The sequence below is a fragment of the Helobdella robusta genome, assembly GCF_000326865.2.
Source record: "Helobdella robusta unplaced genomic scaffold HELROscaffold_72, whole genome shotgun sequence".
NCBI lineage: Eukaryota > Metazoa > Annelida > Clitellata > Rhynchobdellida > Glossiphoniidae > Helobdella > Helobdella robusta.
In genome coordinates, this window is record NW_008705409.1 from 61,647 (window position 1) to 76,091 (window position 14,445).

Sequence of the window (14,445 nt, forward strand, 5' to 3'; positions counted from 1 at the left end):
ATAATAATCATCAATTGATAATAATCATCAACGATCAACCATTAGCCAAATATCAACTGTTAACTGTTACATATCCAAGTGCAAAAATACACAACAAAAAATATACATATGTATATATATATTTATATATATATATGTATATATATATTTATATATATTTATATATATTTATATATATTTTTATATATTTTTATATATTTTTATATATTTATATATATTTATATATATTTATATATATTTATGCGTATATATCAAAGCATTTAAGCATTCCTAGATGCGTTGGAAATAAATGTACCTATAGTAATTCATTAAGTTTATTGTCATCATGTTAACATGCAGTGAGTTTTCAAAGCGAGTGTTATAAATTATTTTTCTTCTCACTGTACATGAATGTTACGCATATTTAACTATACTTATACTTACGTATTAACACATATTCATCCGTAATACAATATATTAATATTTAATACATAATTATAATACACCGGTAACATTACTCTTCACTGTTATTGTTATCAAACGACGATTTTTTGGTATAATGAACGTAAATAAATGAAAAAAAATAAATATAAATATTATGTTTGCGTAAACTATTTATTGTCATTCAAATCTCCTTGATCATAATAAATAAATTGGAAAATAAATTCCTCTGGTATAATATAATTTTTAAAAAATTAATATAATAAAATATAAACTACAAATATCTTCTGGTAGTACAGCCATCTTACAAAATATCTGCTAGAATTTTTAGAAAAATTTGTAACTGCTGCAAGATGGATGACGTCATCGAGAGGAAGATGACCAAACTGCCCGTTTCTATACAGGTGGATACTTTTTGTTAATAAATCATTTCCAGGAGTTGTTGAGTTTTCTTTAAATTATCTCCCATTGATTTGTATTTGTAAGAATTTCATTTAAAACATCAAAAATTCTACTTGTTTATTCATCCATGTATCTGTCTGTCTGTCTGTCTGTTACAACTCTCTCTGCAATATTTTTCAGAAGCACCAGCAACAAGCACGCAGTGCGTGTAAATACACGTGGAACAACGCATCACACACATTGCGTGTGTGGGGTGGGAATCTTTTTGGTCTGGTCACTTCAGTAGCAGTGCCAGGCACTTTACCGTTACACCATCGTGCCGCTCAGTATGTAGTAAAATTAAAGTATACTAAAGTAGAGTAAATTATACAAGTATATTTAAAATATATGCAACTTTGGGCGCATACTTAGTTATGCAGTTTAATTTTAAGGATGAATTCATAGTTATTGCCATATTATAACATAAGATATCTTTTCATCGTTTCAAAGTACGGCAAAATAACTTTTCAAGTTTTAGTAAAGTGGAAAATTAATGTTTAAATCATTTAAAAATTCATTCATTATTATTAGAAAATTCATTACTCGATTGAATAGCGTAACATTTGCCGCGACACACACACACATCGTACGTAAGAACTGCTTGAATAATTGGTGGGGATTTCTTTGCTTTAAAACCTGGCCACCGTCAAACTAAACATTTTCACCGTCATCAGCTGTGTAGCTTACTTACCATGTATTTATACACCGATGACGATTTAAATCATTTTTATTAAAAAAAAACAACATCTCTGTTTTTATGTGGCTGCAGTATCGAAGTAATTCCACTTAGTAATATTAAGTTTTGTCTATCATAATAATAAATGTGACTCATCTAATCAGTTTCAAATAGCAACATTTAATGAACGTGTTAATATCTGACAGAGCAACTTGTATGGGATGGTTGATGGACTGTATAAGCAGGAAGAAACGACAATGATTGCATTCATTGCCGACGCCAGGAGGTTCGCCCATGTACACTGCTTTCATTTCGTTGCATTGTCACTTTGCATGTTGTAACAGACTGCCAGAGTCTGATTCTTTCAAGAATTAAAAAAACTCTTCAGCTTGTTTGTTTTTTGCTGGTTTATAAATTGATATATGCGATTTTTTTATTTCTTATCTTGTTATTTGCTGACTGAATTACCAAATGCTGAATTGAATGCATTGTCTAACTTTTAAGCAAAATAAGAAATGTCTCGTAAAATGTTGAAGAGTTGGCATACTTTTTTTTAATCTTCCTCACAGATCCCTGAAACTGACGAACGAGGAGTTGAAAGATGAACAGCAGGTCCTCTCACTAACCTCCAAAAAATTAAGTTCGTACTTACGTTCTACTCGATTTGACAAAATTGTTTTTTAACGTTGAAAATACAATACAACACCATTAGCCCTGTTTACATGAAAAATTAAATCAATAATATTTTACAAATATTTTCAAAAAAATTGCGAAATCAAAGTTTTTTAATACATTTAATTCTTGCCAGATCCGATTTAGTTAATTTAGCCCATTAAAATTCTACTCGATTTGACAAAATTGTTTTTTAACGTTGAAAATATAATACAACACCATTAGCCCTGTTTACATGAAAAATTAAATCAATAATATTTTACAAATATTTTCAAAAAAATTGCGAAATCAAAGTTTTTTAATACATTTAATTCTTGCCAGATCCGATTTAGTTAATTTAGCCCATTAAAATTCTACTCGATTTGACAAAATTGTTTTTTAACGTTGAAAATATAATACAACACCATTAGCCCTGTTTACATGAAAAATTAAATCAATAATATTTTACAAATATTTTCAAAAAAATTGCGAAATCAAAGTTTTTTAATACATTTAATTCTTGCCAGATCCGATTTAGTTAATTTAGCCCATTAAAATTAATTATTGTTCTAGCTCATTTGCAAATAATAACAAGAAGCAACTGTTGCGAAGTGGCATAGAATGCTCTGTGTATTATGAATGCAGACAGGAAATTTACACTCGCAACGGCTCAATTAGCATTCAGAAGAACACACGAACATCTTAATTTGCAACGTTCGTCATTAAGCATTGGTTCCAGAGGCTGATTAATTAACTCTTCCTCACAGACTGAGTGCAAGCTAACAGACCACAAACGGGAATATCGAAACATGAATCACTCGAGTTGCTAGGAAACATACAAAGAACGACAAAAAGGCGATCAAATGATTTAGAAAAATGAATCGTGTGTTCGAAAAATCTTTGAATAATAACTATTAATTACTACTGTCACGCCAGTGCTCTTTCAGTCAGTTCAGTCACTCCGCATTAATTATCAGTCATTAAGAGTTGAAAGGATTGTACTTTAAAGTTATTCACTTGAGTTACTGCTGCAGATGGTCTATGTAACTGAGGTGTTTATTTAAAAATTACTTTCAATTTACTTTTAATTCAAAAGTAACGAGTTGCACGGTTTTATTTTGCTTAAAAAGCGTCACGCTTCTACCGCTCAATGGAAGTAGTATTAAATTTGATAGAACTATAAAAATGTTCTCCAAAACCAGAGTTTGCAAAAACTGTTTCAGTTCCTCATATTCAAAAATTATATTGTGCACCCATTAACAGGATCTCATTTTTTATTTGAAAATCATTTAAAAAGGCCTTTATGAATAGTTTCTATTTTTTGACAAATAAATAAATGAAAAAATACAATTCAATCTGTCAACAAAACTAACATATGAACTGAAAGCTGACGAGAGGCAGGCCTCAGCAAAGAAAGAGAAACAGCGCCAGGGAACAATCTCAGCGAGACACCGGCAGAAGTCAGCAGGAGGTGCCGGCAATCTAGTGCCTCTGGAGCAGGAAGTTTTTCGCGTGTTGTCGGCGAGGTCTGCAGCCAGGTCGGCCAGTGCAAGAGGACTTGAAGCTGACCATGGTCAGTGCGCTGTAATCATTTATATCGGTCTATGCAATGTCTCTAAAAAATTGATTCAAATTATTTTGAAGTTTTATATTTTAAAACATAGTTCATTTGTACGAAATAAACATCATTAAGTTATTTTTTAAAAGGATGTTTTAAAACGACTTTGAAAAAATTGTAATGGTTGAGTAGTTTTGTTGACATAAAGTACTTTACACTTATATATATATATATATATATATATATATATATATATATATATATATATTTTTACAATATTCTATAAATTCTACCGAATATTGTAAAAATTATGGTCTATTACCAACATATATATATATATATATATATATATATATATATATATATATAAATTATAAAATAGCGAACGGTACACTAATGCTGAGCAACAACCAACTTGCAAACAGATCCTAACCACCGCGTTCCAACACCGCTGCAGCTTTTCGACATCAGCGACAGCAGAGCGAATGAGCCAGCAAGAACTTTGAGAGATGAAGACTTTAAAGAGGTTGGCTTTCTGTTCGTGCCATCAAATATATGATTACTTCTGAGATACTTGAACTTGCATGTCTTAATATTTTACATTAAAACTCATTATCATGACAAAGAGGGATTTCCGAAATTTTTTTTAGATAGAATTGACACATCTTTAGCAGATGTTGAAAATTAAACTTCATTTTCATACTACATAGTTTCCTGTTTGAAGATTTTAATTTTTCCATTCGAAAAATGTCAAATGTTTTATAACAACGAATTGAATGTAGAGACGCAGAATGATGTTAATGATACCCTGTTAAAGTTATGTAACATCAACTGTCGTTTGGCAATCTGCAGTGTTTCTATCAAAAGTCAGTGAAACTCAGGCGAACACTATTTTTAGGTGCCAAATCGGCCAAAAAATATGTAATGATATATAATGAATGCCCTCGAATCTGTTATATTGAAACTTGACACGTGTACAAAATAATATAAAAACCATATTAGTTTGTGGCCTAAAACAAATAGCTTGATAATAACTTTGAAATAATTTTCAATCCAGAGTCAGTAAGAAATACTTCAAAAAATTAATTAAACAATTTGTTTTCAGTAAACAATATTAATTCTTGAACCATTGAAAATGTAAAATATTGCTATTGCATCGATAAAAGTTTCCAAGCTATAGAATCTAAAAGACAAAAGTAGCAAGCAATCGATAAACACGCCAGTGGATGATCATTCTCAGTACCTCCCATTCCAACATTCCCCGTTTCTTCCGTCCGTGCGCGAGGAATGAAAGAACATTTCATGCAAACGATAATAGAAAACAAAAAACAATATAATATTATAATATAATAGTACCTAATATAGATGAAATACTTGTTTGCGTTTGAGCCTGTGCACGTTTTAATCTATTTATATAACATGGCATGGGGTCTATTTAAAGACATGTCAACAATCGATCGTTGCCATGGTGACTGATGACGCGGGTGCCTTCAAAGGTGCATCTAAACGACCGACAATAACACGAGCCTGCCTACCTTTTAATTGTGCTACATTGTTTGTGTTCTGTACATGTTCAATGTTCGTGATGTTCATTGTGCAGTGCTGGCCGTTGTAGATATATTTGATAATAATAATTAAATGTGTGTTGGATTTATCTATCTGTGTGTATGTGTGTGTGTGTGTGTGTGTGTGTGTGTGTGTGTGTGTGTGTGTGTGTGTGGTGTGCAAGTGCATGTTGTGCGTGCACGTGTGTCGGCGTGTGTGTCCAATCACTGAGTTTAATTGCATGACAAGAAGCATGTTAGTTATATTTTGCGATAATTCAGTAGAAGTCGCTTTATCTGACCACATCGGACTTGGCAGAATTGGTCAGATTAAGCGGCGGCTGGTCCGATAAACCGAAGCTGCTTTAGAGATATAAAAATAATATTTCAGTAAAAGCCAAAATGTAATGCAATAGAAATTTTGTATGAACATCTGTCAGTGAGTAGGTATGTTTAAATATTTTCTCATCCAACATTTGATGGATGTTTCAGTTTTAATGCGCTCAGCATCTCACTAGCGATGACGAATTTACTCGAATTCATAATCCTTCTTCGTTCGTCTCTTCAATTGTATTATTCTACTAAAATAAATATTAATGCTGCCTTACAATTTTCTACACAAAAATGCACAGCAGAGCATTCAATTAATAGTACACTTTAGGGAGCAGACAGTGCAGTGCCCTGCTCCAGAGACCCGATGTAATCGTGCATTTATGAGAATTTATATTAATTTTTTTATTAAGAACGACGTGTTTAAAAAATTCAAATCTGACACAAAGGAAAAAGACAGAAATCTTTTTGTCGCTGGACAACCTTTCAGGAGGATGTTAAGCGGTTCTTTACTAACCTTTTGTTTTTGGCTCGATTAAGCGATGAAAATTCAGCTTTCTAAACAGCATTTGATTCGATTCTGGAAGATTATGTATCTTTAACCGTGGCTTCTAATGCATTAGCAAAATGACTATAGTTGACATTATAGAGATTCAACGTAAATAATCCTCTAATGTATTGTTTAATGGGCTGTGAATGATGTACTGGGATGTATTTAAAGTTGCTTGGTAATTTGTAATATTTTGAAATTTAATTTGCTTGTTTTAGACGATTATTTTCTGATAAATTTTGTGGTGTGGTAAAAATGTTCCTTCTTTCTTCATATCTGGCAAAAGTCACAATTCTTCCTGACATTGTAGAAGCACATAATGTTAAACACACACAGTTTTAAATGTTCACTTTTTTTAAATGTTCACTTAACAGTTAAATGTTAACAGGAAAGAGATGAGATAATGATGCGAATGAGCAAGGAGCAGTCCAAGTTGGAGATGGACAAGCAGAGGCAGGCCACCATGCTGAAGGAGAAGATGAACAAGATGGCCACAAAGCACCAAGAAACTGAAATGAAAGCCAGCGAGATGATTAGAGAGGCCTCAAAGATCGAAGAACTGTAAGTTGTGGATGGATGAATGGAGGGATGGATGGAAGAATGGATGGATGAATGGAAGGTGGATGGAGTTATGGATGGATCATCAAATGAATGGGTTAATCAAAAGATTTATGGATAGGGGATAGATGTATGTATGTATAGATGTATGGATCAACGGGTAGATGTTGGAATGAATGAATATTTAAATTATAATTATCACATTCATTTTTTAATCCTTTTATCTTCAACATAATCACAAACAGCAGCCAAAATCGTATCCCCCTTTTTTCACACCACCATCTTCGTTTCGTTATATTCATCTCATTCTAAACTCAGCAGCAGCATTCAATACTCACCGCACTCTCCTCCCTACCCACCCACACCCATCGAACAGACAACAGACAGACAAAGAGAAGCAGGAGCAGAAGATCAAGGAGAAGTTGGAGGAGCGCAAGATGAAGTCAGCCAGGAAGGACAATCAGAATGAGGTAAACAGGGAACAACCAGACAGAGCCACACCCTTTGTCATCGAGGTCCAACCAAAAAATTAACCGCTAGCCAACCGAATTGATAAGAAAACTTGAATAAATGAACAGACCATGAAGCCGATTTACGGGCAATATGTTTATTCTTAGATGTATATCTTAAAATATTATTTAGACCGCGATATAAAGAATAGATGTTTAACACTTTACATTTATCTTAGTTTAAAAGTTAGATGTTGGATTTTTTTTTACATTATATATTAAATTTTATCGTTCTATTGCCACAATTGTACTTCGACGTACAAGGCTACAAACCACCTCACACACCATCAAAATTCTGCAGCTCGAATACGGAGCACCCATGTTATGACATTTCACAATGTTTCAACTTAATTCTCAATGTTATGTATTCAAATCGTCAATTCGTACATTCACTTGTCGATGGCGTGTGTTTGTTGAATCAAGTATTTCAATTGTCTGAATGTTTAAATCTGGTTCTATCATTTAAATTTTTCTTCGTTTACTCAATACCATAAAATCATTTGTCAACTGCTATTTTATTCACCCGTCAATCTATCCACTATGCAAAATATATGCATTCAACAAATTAATCCATCCATCCATACATTCGTGCATCCATCCATTCATTGGTTCATCCATTCAACCATTAGTTTTCCCATTATAAGCAGTTCATTCGTTCAACTCCCGAATACATACGTCCAATCACATCGTCGCTGTACATATCCAACCACAATAAAAACTCAGCTAAAAAAAATTACCTTCAAATTCAATTACAATTTATTTCGAATTTTCTTCAATTTTTCACAAAAAAAATTTAAATTTTCAATTTCAACTCATTAAAATTTTAAGTCATTAGTTTCAGTTCCATTTATAAAGAAATACGTCACGAATAGAGTTTCTTTGATCTAGTAAGACGGCATTATTGTATGGTATGATCTATAGGAATCACATTATCAAAAATTATTGTTATAAATACTTGACCTAGAATATATACGCTTAACAATTTAACTAAAAGAATGAACGAACATTTTTAATGACATATTAGTGCTACAATGGAAGACAATCATATTTACAGAATGGACAATCGTAATTTAAATTTACTTTTTATTAAAAAAGTAAAGTCGATGATAGTAATAGAAAAATAATTTTTAAAAAATGCAAATAAATGGATGGATGAATGGAATGAATGAAAATATGAATGAATAAAATGAAAATAAATAAATGAATGAATGAATAAGTAAGCGAATGAATGAATCCAGTCGCAAAGCAATAATGAAATGAAAACTTGTAAACCTAACATAAGAGGCAATGAGCACAAACCAGCTACCATCCAATCCGAAGTTCGTTCGGTCCAAAATAAAATATTTCAATCAATAATAATAAAATATCAAGCAGAATGAAAGAACTTTCACTGAAAAAGAACAAATCAAATTGATGCCGAACATTTATTTATTTCCTAATACTCTCCAACTGGAAAGATCAAAGTCAGTTTGTCTCCGAATCGATCCCAGTCGAATCTCTTGAGGTTGTAAACGATCACCCAGATGAGCATCAGTGTTGAGTAACATATGGCCCCAACCAACGACAGCACTAGATCTGCGCACGACGAACAGCTCTTTATTATTTTTATTAATTAATTAATTTATTTATTATTTAATATTTCTATGATGAAATAACTTTTGAAAAACCAGTAGAGACATTTGATCGCAGCCTTTTTATATATTTACTTGAAACAATTTTCTTCAAATCTTTGAAACTGACATCACAACATAACAATTAGTGCTATTAGGCATTGGAGCACAGAAAAGGTTGGAACAAAAAAGTGCATACAAATTTTGTGGCATACATGTAGGAAAGTAACCAGAGAAGTTATATAATGCCTCAGATGTAACCGCCGCAAAGTTGAATAGATGACGTTCAAGAGTGTCAAGGTCAAATGAAAAATATTAGAAAATCTCAGACTATGATCCTCTGCTGTCATCTTATAGATAATTCAAATGAAATATTAACTGATTTGGGAAAAAAATAACTGAGTGATGGTGAGATTAAAAAACCTCTGAAAGACCCAAAATGCTACAAACAAAAAGTTAAAAATAAAAGAAAACGCAACAAGCAAGAAGATAAAAAAGTTATACAAATTATAAGACGACAAATTTATAATTTCCAACATTTCCTCATTTGTTTCCTCATCGGTGTGGGCGTCTTCCTGAAGACTTCCTTGAAGAACCACAAAAAGTTCATGATCCAAACTAAAGGCAGGAGGAAAAAGCCGACTGCGAATTTAAAAAAAAAGTTTAAAAATAAAATAAACAAAAAATCATCTGCTATATAACTTAAAAAGCCAGACTAAGATGTTAAATTATAATAATATTAAGCAAAAAATAACTGTTGTGTAATAAAAAGGAGTGTGCTCTATAAGCAATAAAAGATGATTAACTTTTTTATTGATTAAATGGTTTATCAAAAATTGTTGTCGTTGAAACTAACTCCTAAAATACATTTTACAGATGTGCAACTTCTCTTCAGATGTTAGTTTCCTCATTTTGAACTGACTTTAGAATCTAAAGTTTTGATTGAAAAATATTAATTTTTTAAAATTTAGAATTAGAATTGAATTTCAAAAATTATTAATCATTTCATTATTTAACTTCTCATTTAAATTTGAAAGAGAAAATGAATTTTATTTTTAATTTTTTGACTAATGAATGATTTATTCAGTTCTAAATGATTAAAATCCCAGACAATAGTAGAGAAGAGAATAAATAAATTAATTAATTATTAATTAAAACCAAATTTTTATACTTATAGATAGTTTATACTAGTTATACTTACTTTTATAATTTATTATAGATAAGATAAAATTATGATTTAATTACCAGATAAACTATTTTCATTAAAGTTTAAAAGTCAGAATTATAAATTAGTTAGATTAAAAGATAGAAATGAATTTGAATAAAATTGAATAATTAGTAGTAAAATAAATTACATTTACCGATTAATTTAATATTAATTACACAGTTACACTTACTTGAAGGAATGATTTAGAAATTTAGATTTAGGATAATTATCAGATAAATTATTTATTACCAGATAAACTATTGGATAAATTATAAGATGAATTATCAGATGAATGAACTAAAAGTCCCCACTAACGCAAATTTGAGATTTAGACGAGAAATTAGTTTAAATAATCAACTACCGAATCATTCAAAGTAAACTTAAGTAACGGTAAAAAATAGGAATAGACCAATCAAGAAAAAATTAACATTTGTTATATACCGAAATTAAAAACAAATTTAAATAAAAAAATTAAAATTTAATAAATAAAAATTATTTATGTTAGTAAAATAGTTATTATATTTAAAAAAATTCATAATACTTTGCAAAAATCAGCCCTGTTAACGTTTAAAGAGCGGCCTTCACCTTGAACACAATCCACACCTTAATTGCGGGGTCACTGGCAGTTTACTTCAGTTTTTCAATTGTAACTTTCCCCCTGTAAGATGACAACCAACCAATTCGTATTTTTTCATTGCTAAAATAAAATAATTTTAAAATATTTCATTAGAAAAAGTTGTTGCCTCAAGCTATATTACGAACTTGATAATTTTTCGAGTCTTCCTATCCTACCACCATTCATTCTGTCTGTCTGTCTATCTGTCTCTATCTCCTTTCCGACTGATTCAACCAACCGCCGAACCGAAAGTATAAACCAACGGAGCAGGTCAGTATTTCTGCAGCAATTAGAAAACTGGCGGGATCTGCCACTGGCTTCTCCGAAACAACCAACGTTAAAAAGCAAGAGACCAAACCAGCTAACGCTAAAACGCCTAAAACTAACTCTCGCCTGACCTCGTGAACCGATCTGACCTACCTACAAGTCTAACTACACCTCCTAAGTCCTAACTTAACCTAAAGCTAGGCAAAGCATAAAGAAACTCAATAATTCTTATTTGGAAGTAGGTCTTTTTTTCAACGTTTTTTTATCAGTAATTTATGCATTATAATATGTATAGTATACTTGAAGATAAAAATGAATATAAGTAATATATGATGATGCAGTATAATATATTTATGTATATAATGTATATTATATTATAATATATAGTAATAATATCAGTTAATTATAGTAACAATATATAGTAATAATATCAATTATATATATAATATACATACAAATAATATGTGTTTATGCTGTTATATTATCTAAGTTATATGATTTTATATATTAAATTATTATAATTGAAAATAAAATACATAAGATAAGAATCTGTATTTGTGATTAAAATAGAAAAAATTCTTGATTAAATTTTCAAACAATTATGTTGTATATGTTTGGCACAGATAAAAGAAAATGGATACAACTGAAGAGCAAATGGATCTGGAGATTATAAATTTGTCGCCAGGGAAGGATGAGGTGGTGGTGGCCATCCCAGACAGTACTGAGTTACAGGAGGCAGTTGGTGGTAGTAAGGTAGAGTCTAATGAGTTTATAGTTGGTAGGACCATTAAAACGAGAGTGTTAAATAAAATTAATGGGGGCTCTTATGGTGACATTCACCTCGGTGTTTTACTCGATACTTCTGAAACAGTTGCTGTCAAACTAGAATCAATGAAATCGCCACATCAGCAGCTCCTGCAGGAAGGCAACGTTATGCGACATCTCGAAGGTGGTCCTGGAATTCCCAAAGTTCACTGGTTTGGAAGCTATGAACCTTTATATAATGTCATGGTCATGGATTATTTAGGACTTAGTCTCCAAGAATTGTTCTCCTTTTGTGGGCACATCTTTACGTTGAAAACTGTCTTGCTGATAGGAGAGCAGGTTCTCGACATATTAGACTTCATCCACTCTAAGGAATATGTTCATCGCGATATTAAACCAGACAATTTCGTGATTGGCGCTTTGGGCTCTAGCAAACAAGATACAGTTTTTCTTATTGACTTTGGTTTAGCCAAAAAATGCCAACGTCAGCGGTTTTCAGTGGGTGGTGGTTTCAGTTCTGGTTACGGGATAAACCGACCCATGGTTGGCACCGTTCGATACATGGGTCTCCACGCTCACGATGGTCAAGGGGATCAACCGCGGGACGACCTCGAATCCTTGGGTTACTGTTTCTTATATTTTTTAAAGGGCAGACTGCCATGGCAAGGTGTGAAGGGTTTCAAAAATCGCGAAGAAAAATTGGCGGAGATACGAAAAATTAAAGCTTCTACGCCGATCGACAGCCTGTGCGGAGGTTTGCCTAGTCTGTTCGGGGACTTCATCAGCAAGTGCAGGAGAGCGAAAAAGAATGATCCGAATGTGACTGCTGCCAAATGGAAGAGGTACCTGACCTTCCTTGCAGAGGAGCGCAAAATCGCGTTCGACCGCGTGTATGACTGGTCGAATAAACCGGAGTTGCTTGATTTTAAGGCTGATTCCAGGAAGCACGGCCACGATAGCAGTTGAGACAGTGTGGGAGGTGGGAGATGTGCTGGAGTATGCTGGCTGGGATGTCATGATGTGGAAGTTTTTTTGGCTGGGGTGTGTTGCTTGGAAAGTATATCGGATGGGGTGTGATGAAATCATCCGACGATTCTTGTGCCTTTTCTAGAATATATTTTTTAATTTGAAAAAATTAACTCTCATTTTCATGTTATTTTTGCGATTTTATTCATGCTGATTTCATTGGCATAAACAGTTTTATATATATTCATTTATTCAATCATAAAGCTGAATGAATTCATTTCACTGTGCAATTTATTTTTGCCAAACTCAACCTCTATCTTTATTTCACCATTGGCTCTCTCCAACTCATATCAACCTTCCCGTTCCATTCAGCTGTTTTATATTCATTATCTATTCATTTCTAAAATATTTTAAGATTTTTAACTTTAATAAATTTAAACCCACACCCGCGCACACACGCACGCACACACATCATAGTGTTTATTTCAATTTCTTCATCTAGATATGCATATATATATACCTATTAACTGGTGAATTTTGGAAACATATGCTACGCTCCGGACAAACACTTTCTTCTTTGCAGTCCGCGTTACCTCACTCATGTACTGAACATCCCTAGATTATACTATGAACCAACTTGCTTTGTTCGAAGGCATTACATTTCACTCTGCAAGAAATGTATGGATGGATGAATGAATGAGTAAATGAGTGAGTGAGTGAATGATTGAATGAGTGAGTGAGTAAGTGAGTGCGCGAGTGAGTGAGTGCGTGAGTGAGTGAGAGCGTGAGTGAGTGAGTGTGTGAGTGAGTGCGTGAGTAAGTGAGTGCGTGAGTGAGTGCGTGAGTGAGTGAGTGAGTGAGTGAGTGATTGCATGTCGAGACTTTGTAATCGCTGGTTACTGATTTTACTATTTTCAATCATTTCTCTATAAATGCACACACAGAGAACCTTTTTTTTTACAGAGAACATTAACCTTAGGACAGTTTTAAAATCAACAAAAACTGTACAATTTTTGAATGGCCATAATAATTTTAGTGATAATTATATTAATCATTATTTATATTATCATTATAATTATTATTATTATAAATACAATTGCCATATTTTTTGTGTTGCAAACTGACCGGCCCAATCAAATGAATTTAATTACTTCATTATAGATCATTCTTTCAAATCTACCCGGTAAATATATCGTAAAGTGATGTAGGCATAGATATAAAAATTTACTTGCATTATATATCTATGGTTGTACGTTTTCTGACCTTTCTTTATCGTCATCTTCGGCCTATCTCTTGAAATATTTATATGTTCTTTTGTTTTGTTTCAAATCGTGCAATCGTTGTGTCCTGATGATTTATTTGATGATGATTTATTTGATGATGATTTATGAGACGATTTATTTGAAAAAAATGTCAGCTGGTCAATCATTTTGTTGTCAGTCAATTTTTTTTATTGTTTTATAAATTTGCTCATTGTTTATTTACATACATACATACTGTTAATTTGTATTAACAGTATATTTATATTTATATATATATATATATATATATATATATATATATATTATATTGTTATATAAACATTGTCAACACACACATGCATATATATATATATATATATATATATATATATATATGTGTGTGTGTGTGTGTGCGTGTGTGTTTATATTCACATAAATGAACAGTAGTATATTACTCATACCTGTGTATGAGTGTGTGTATGTGTGTGTATGAAGTGTTTTTGAGTTTATGAAATGTGGTGCGTGTGTGTGTGCGT

General features: G+C 32.0%; 3 protein-coding genes across 3 annotated transcripts; 2 read left to right on the forward strand and 1 right to left on the reverse strand.

Moving 5' to 3' along the window:
- Positions 1–466: 466 nt before the first annotated feature.
- Positions 467–8,071, forward strand: HELRODRAFT_194267 (hypothetical protein). Its single transcript, XM_009031302.1, has 7 exons — positions 467–824; positions 1,744–1,823; positions 2,107–2,177; positions 3,576–3,761; positions 4,172–4,272; positions 6,559–6,731; positions 7,105–8,071. Exons 1-7 carry the CDS (start codon positions 774–776, stop codon positions 7,259–7,261), a joined length of 819 nt encoding a protein of 272 aa, XP_009029550.1. The 5' UTR covers positions 467–773; the 3' UTR covers positions 7,262–8,071.
- A 601-nt stretch (positions 8,072–8,672) lies between these two features.
- On the reverse strand, positions 8,673–9,758 carry HELRODRAFT_89658 (hypothetical protein; the record flags this gene model as incomplete). The annotated part of the gene is made up of 3 exons (XM_009031296.1): positions 8,673–8,812; positions 9,385–9,489; positions 9,704–9,758. 3 exons carry the CDS (start codon positions 9,756–9,758, stop codon positions 8,673–8,675), a joined length of 300 nt encoding a protein of 99 aa, XP_009029544.1.
- Positions 9,759–10,719: 961 nt separating this feature from the next.
- Positions 10,720–13,245, forward strand: HELRODRAFT_103786 (hypothetical protein). Its single transcript, XM_009031303.1, has 2 exons — positions 10,720–11,175; positions 11,563–13,245. Exon 2 carries the CDS (start codon positions 11,571–11,573, stop codon positions 12,666–12,668), a length of 1,098 nt encoding a protein of 365 aa, XP_009029551.1. The 5' UTR covers positions 10,720–11,175; positions 11,563–11,570; the 3' UTR covers positions 12,669–13,245.
- The last annotated feature ends 1,200 nt before the right edge of the window (positions 13,246–14,445 follow it).

Coding starts and splice junctions, on each gene's coding strand:
- HELRODRAFT_103786 (XM_009031303.1), top strand. CDS start 11,571: ATGGATACAACTGAAGAGCAAATGGATCTGGAGATTATAAATTTGTCG.
- HELRODRAFT_194267 (XM_009031302.1), top strand. CDS start 774: ATGGATGACGTCATCGAGAGGAAGATGACCAAACTGCCCGTTTCTATA. Junction 3,762..4,171: donor AGGACTTGAAGCTGACCATG/GTCAGTGCGCTG, acceptor ACTTGCAAACAG/ATCCTAACCACCGCGTTCCA. Junction 6,732..7,104: donor GCCTCAAAGATCGAAGAACT/GTAAGTTGTGGA, acceptor CCCATCGAACAG/ACAACAGACAGACAAAGAGA.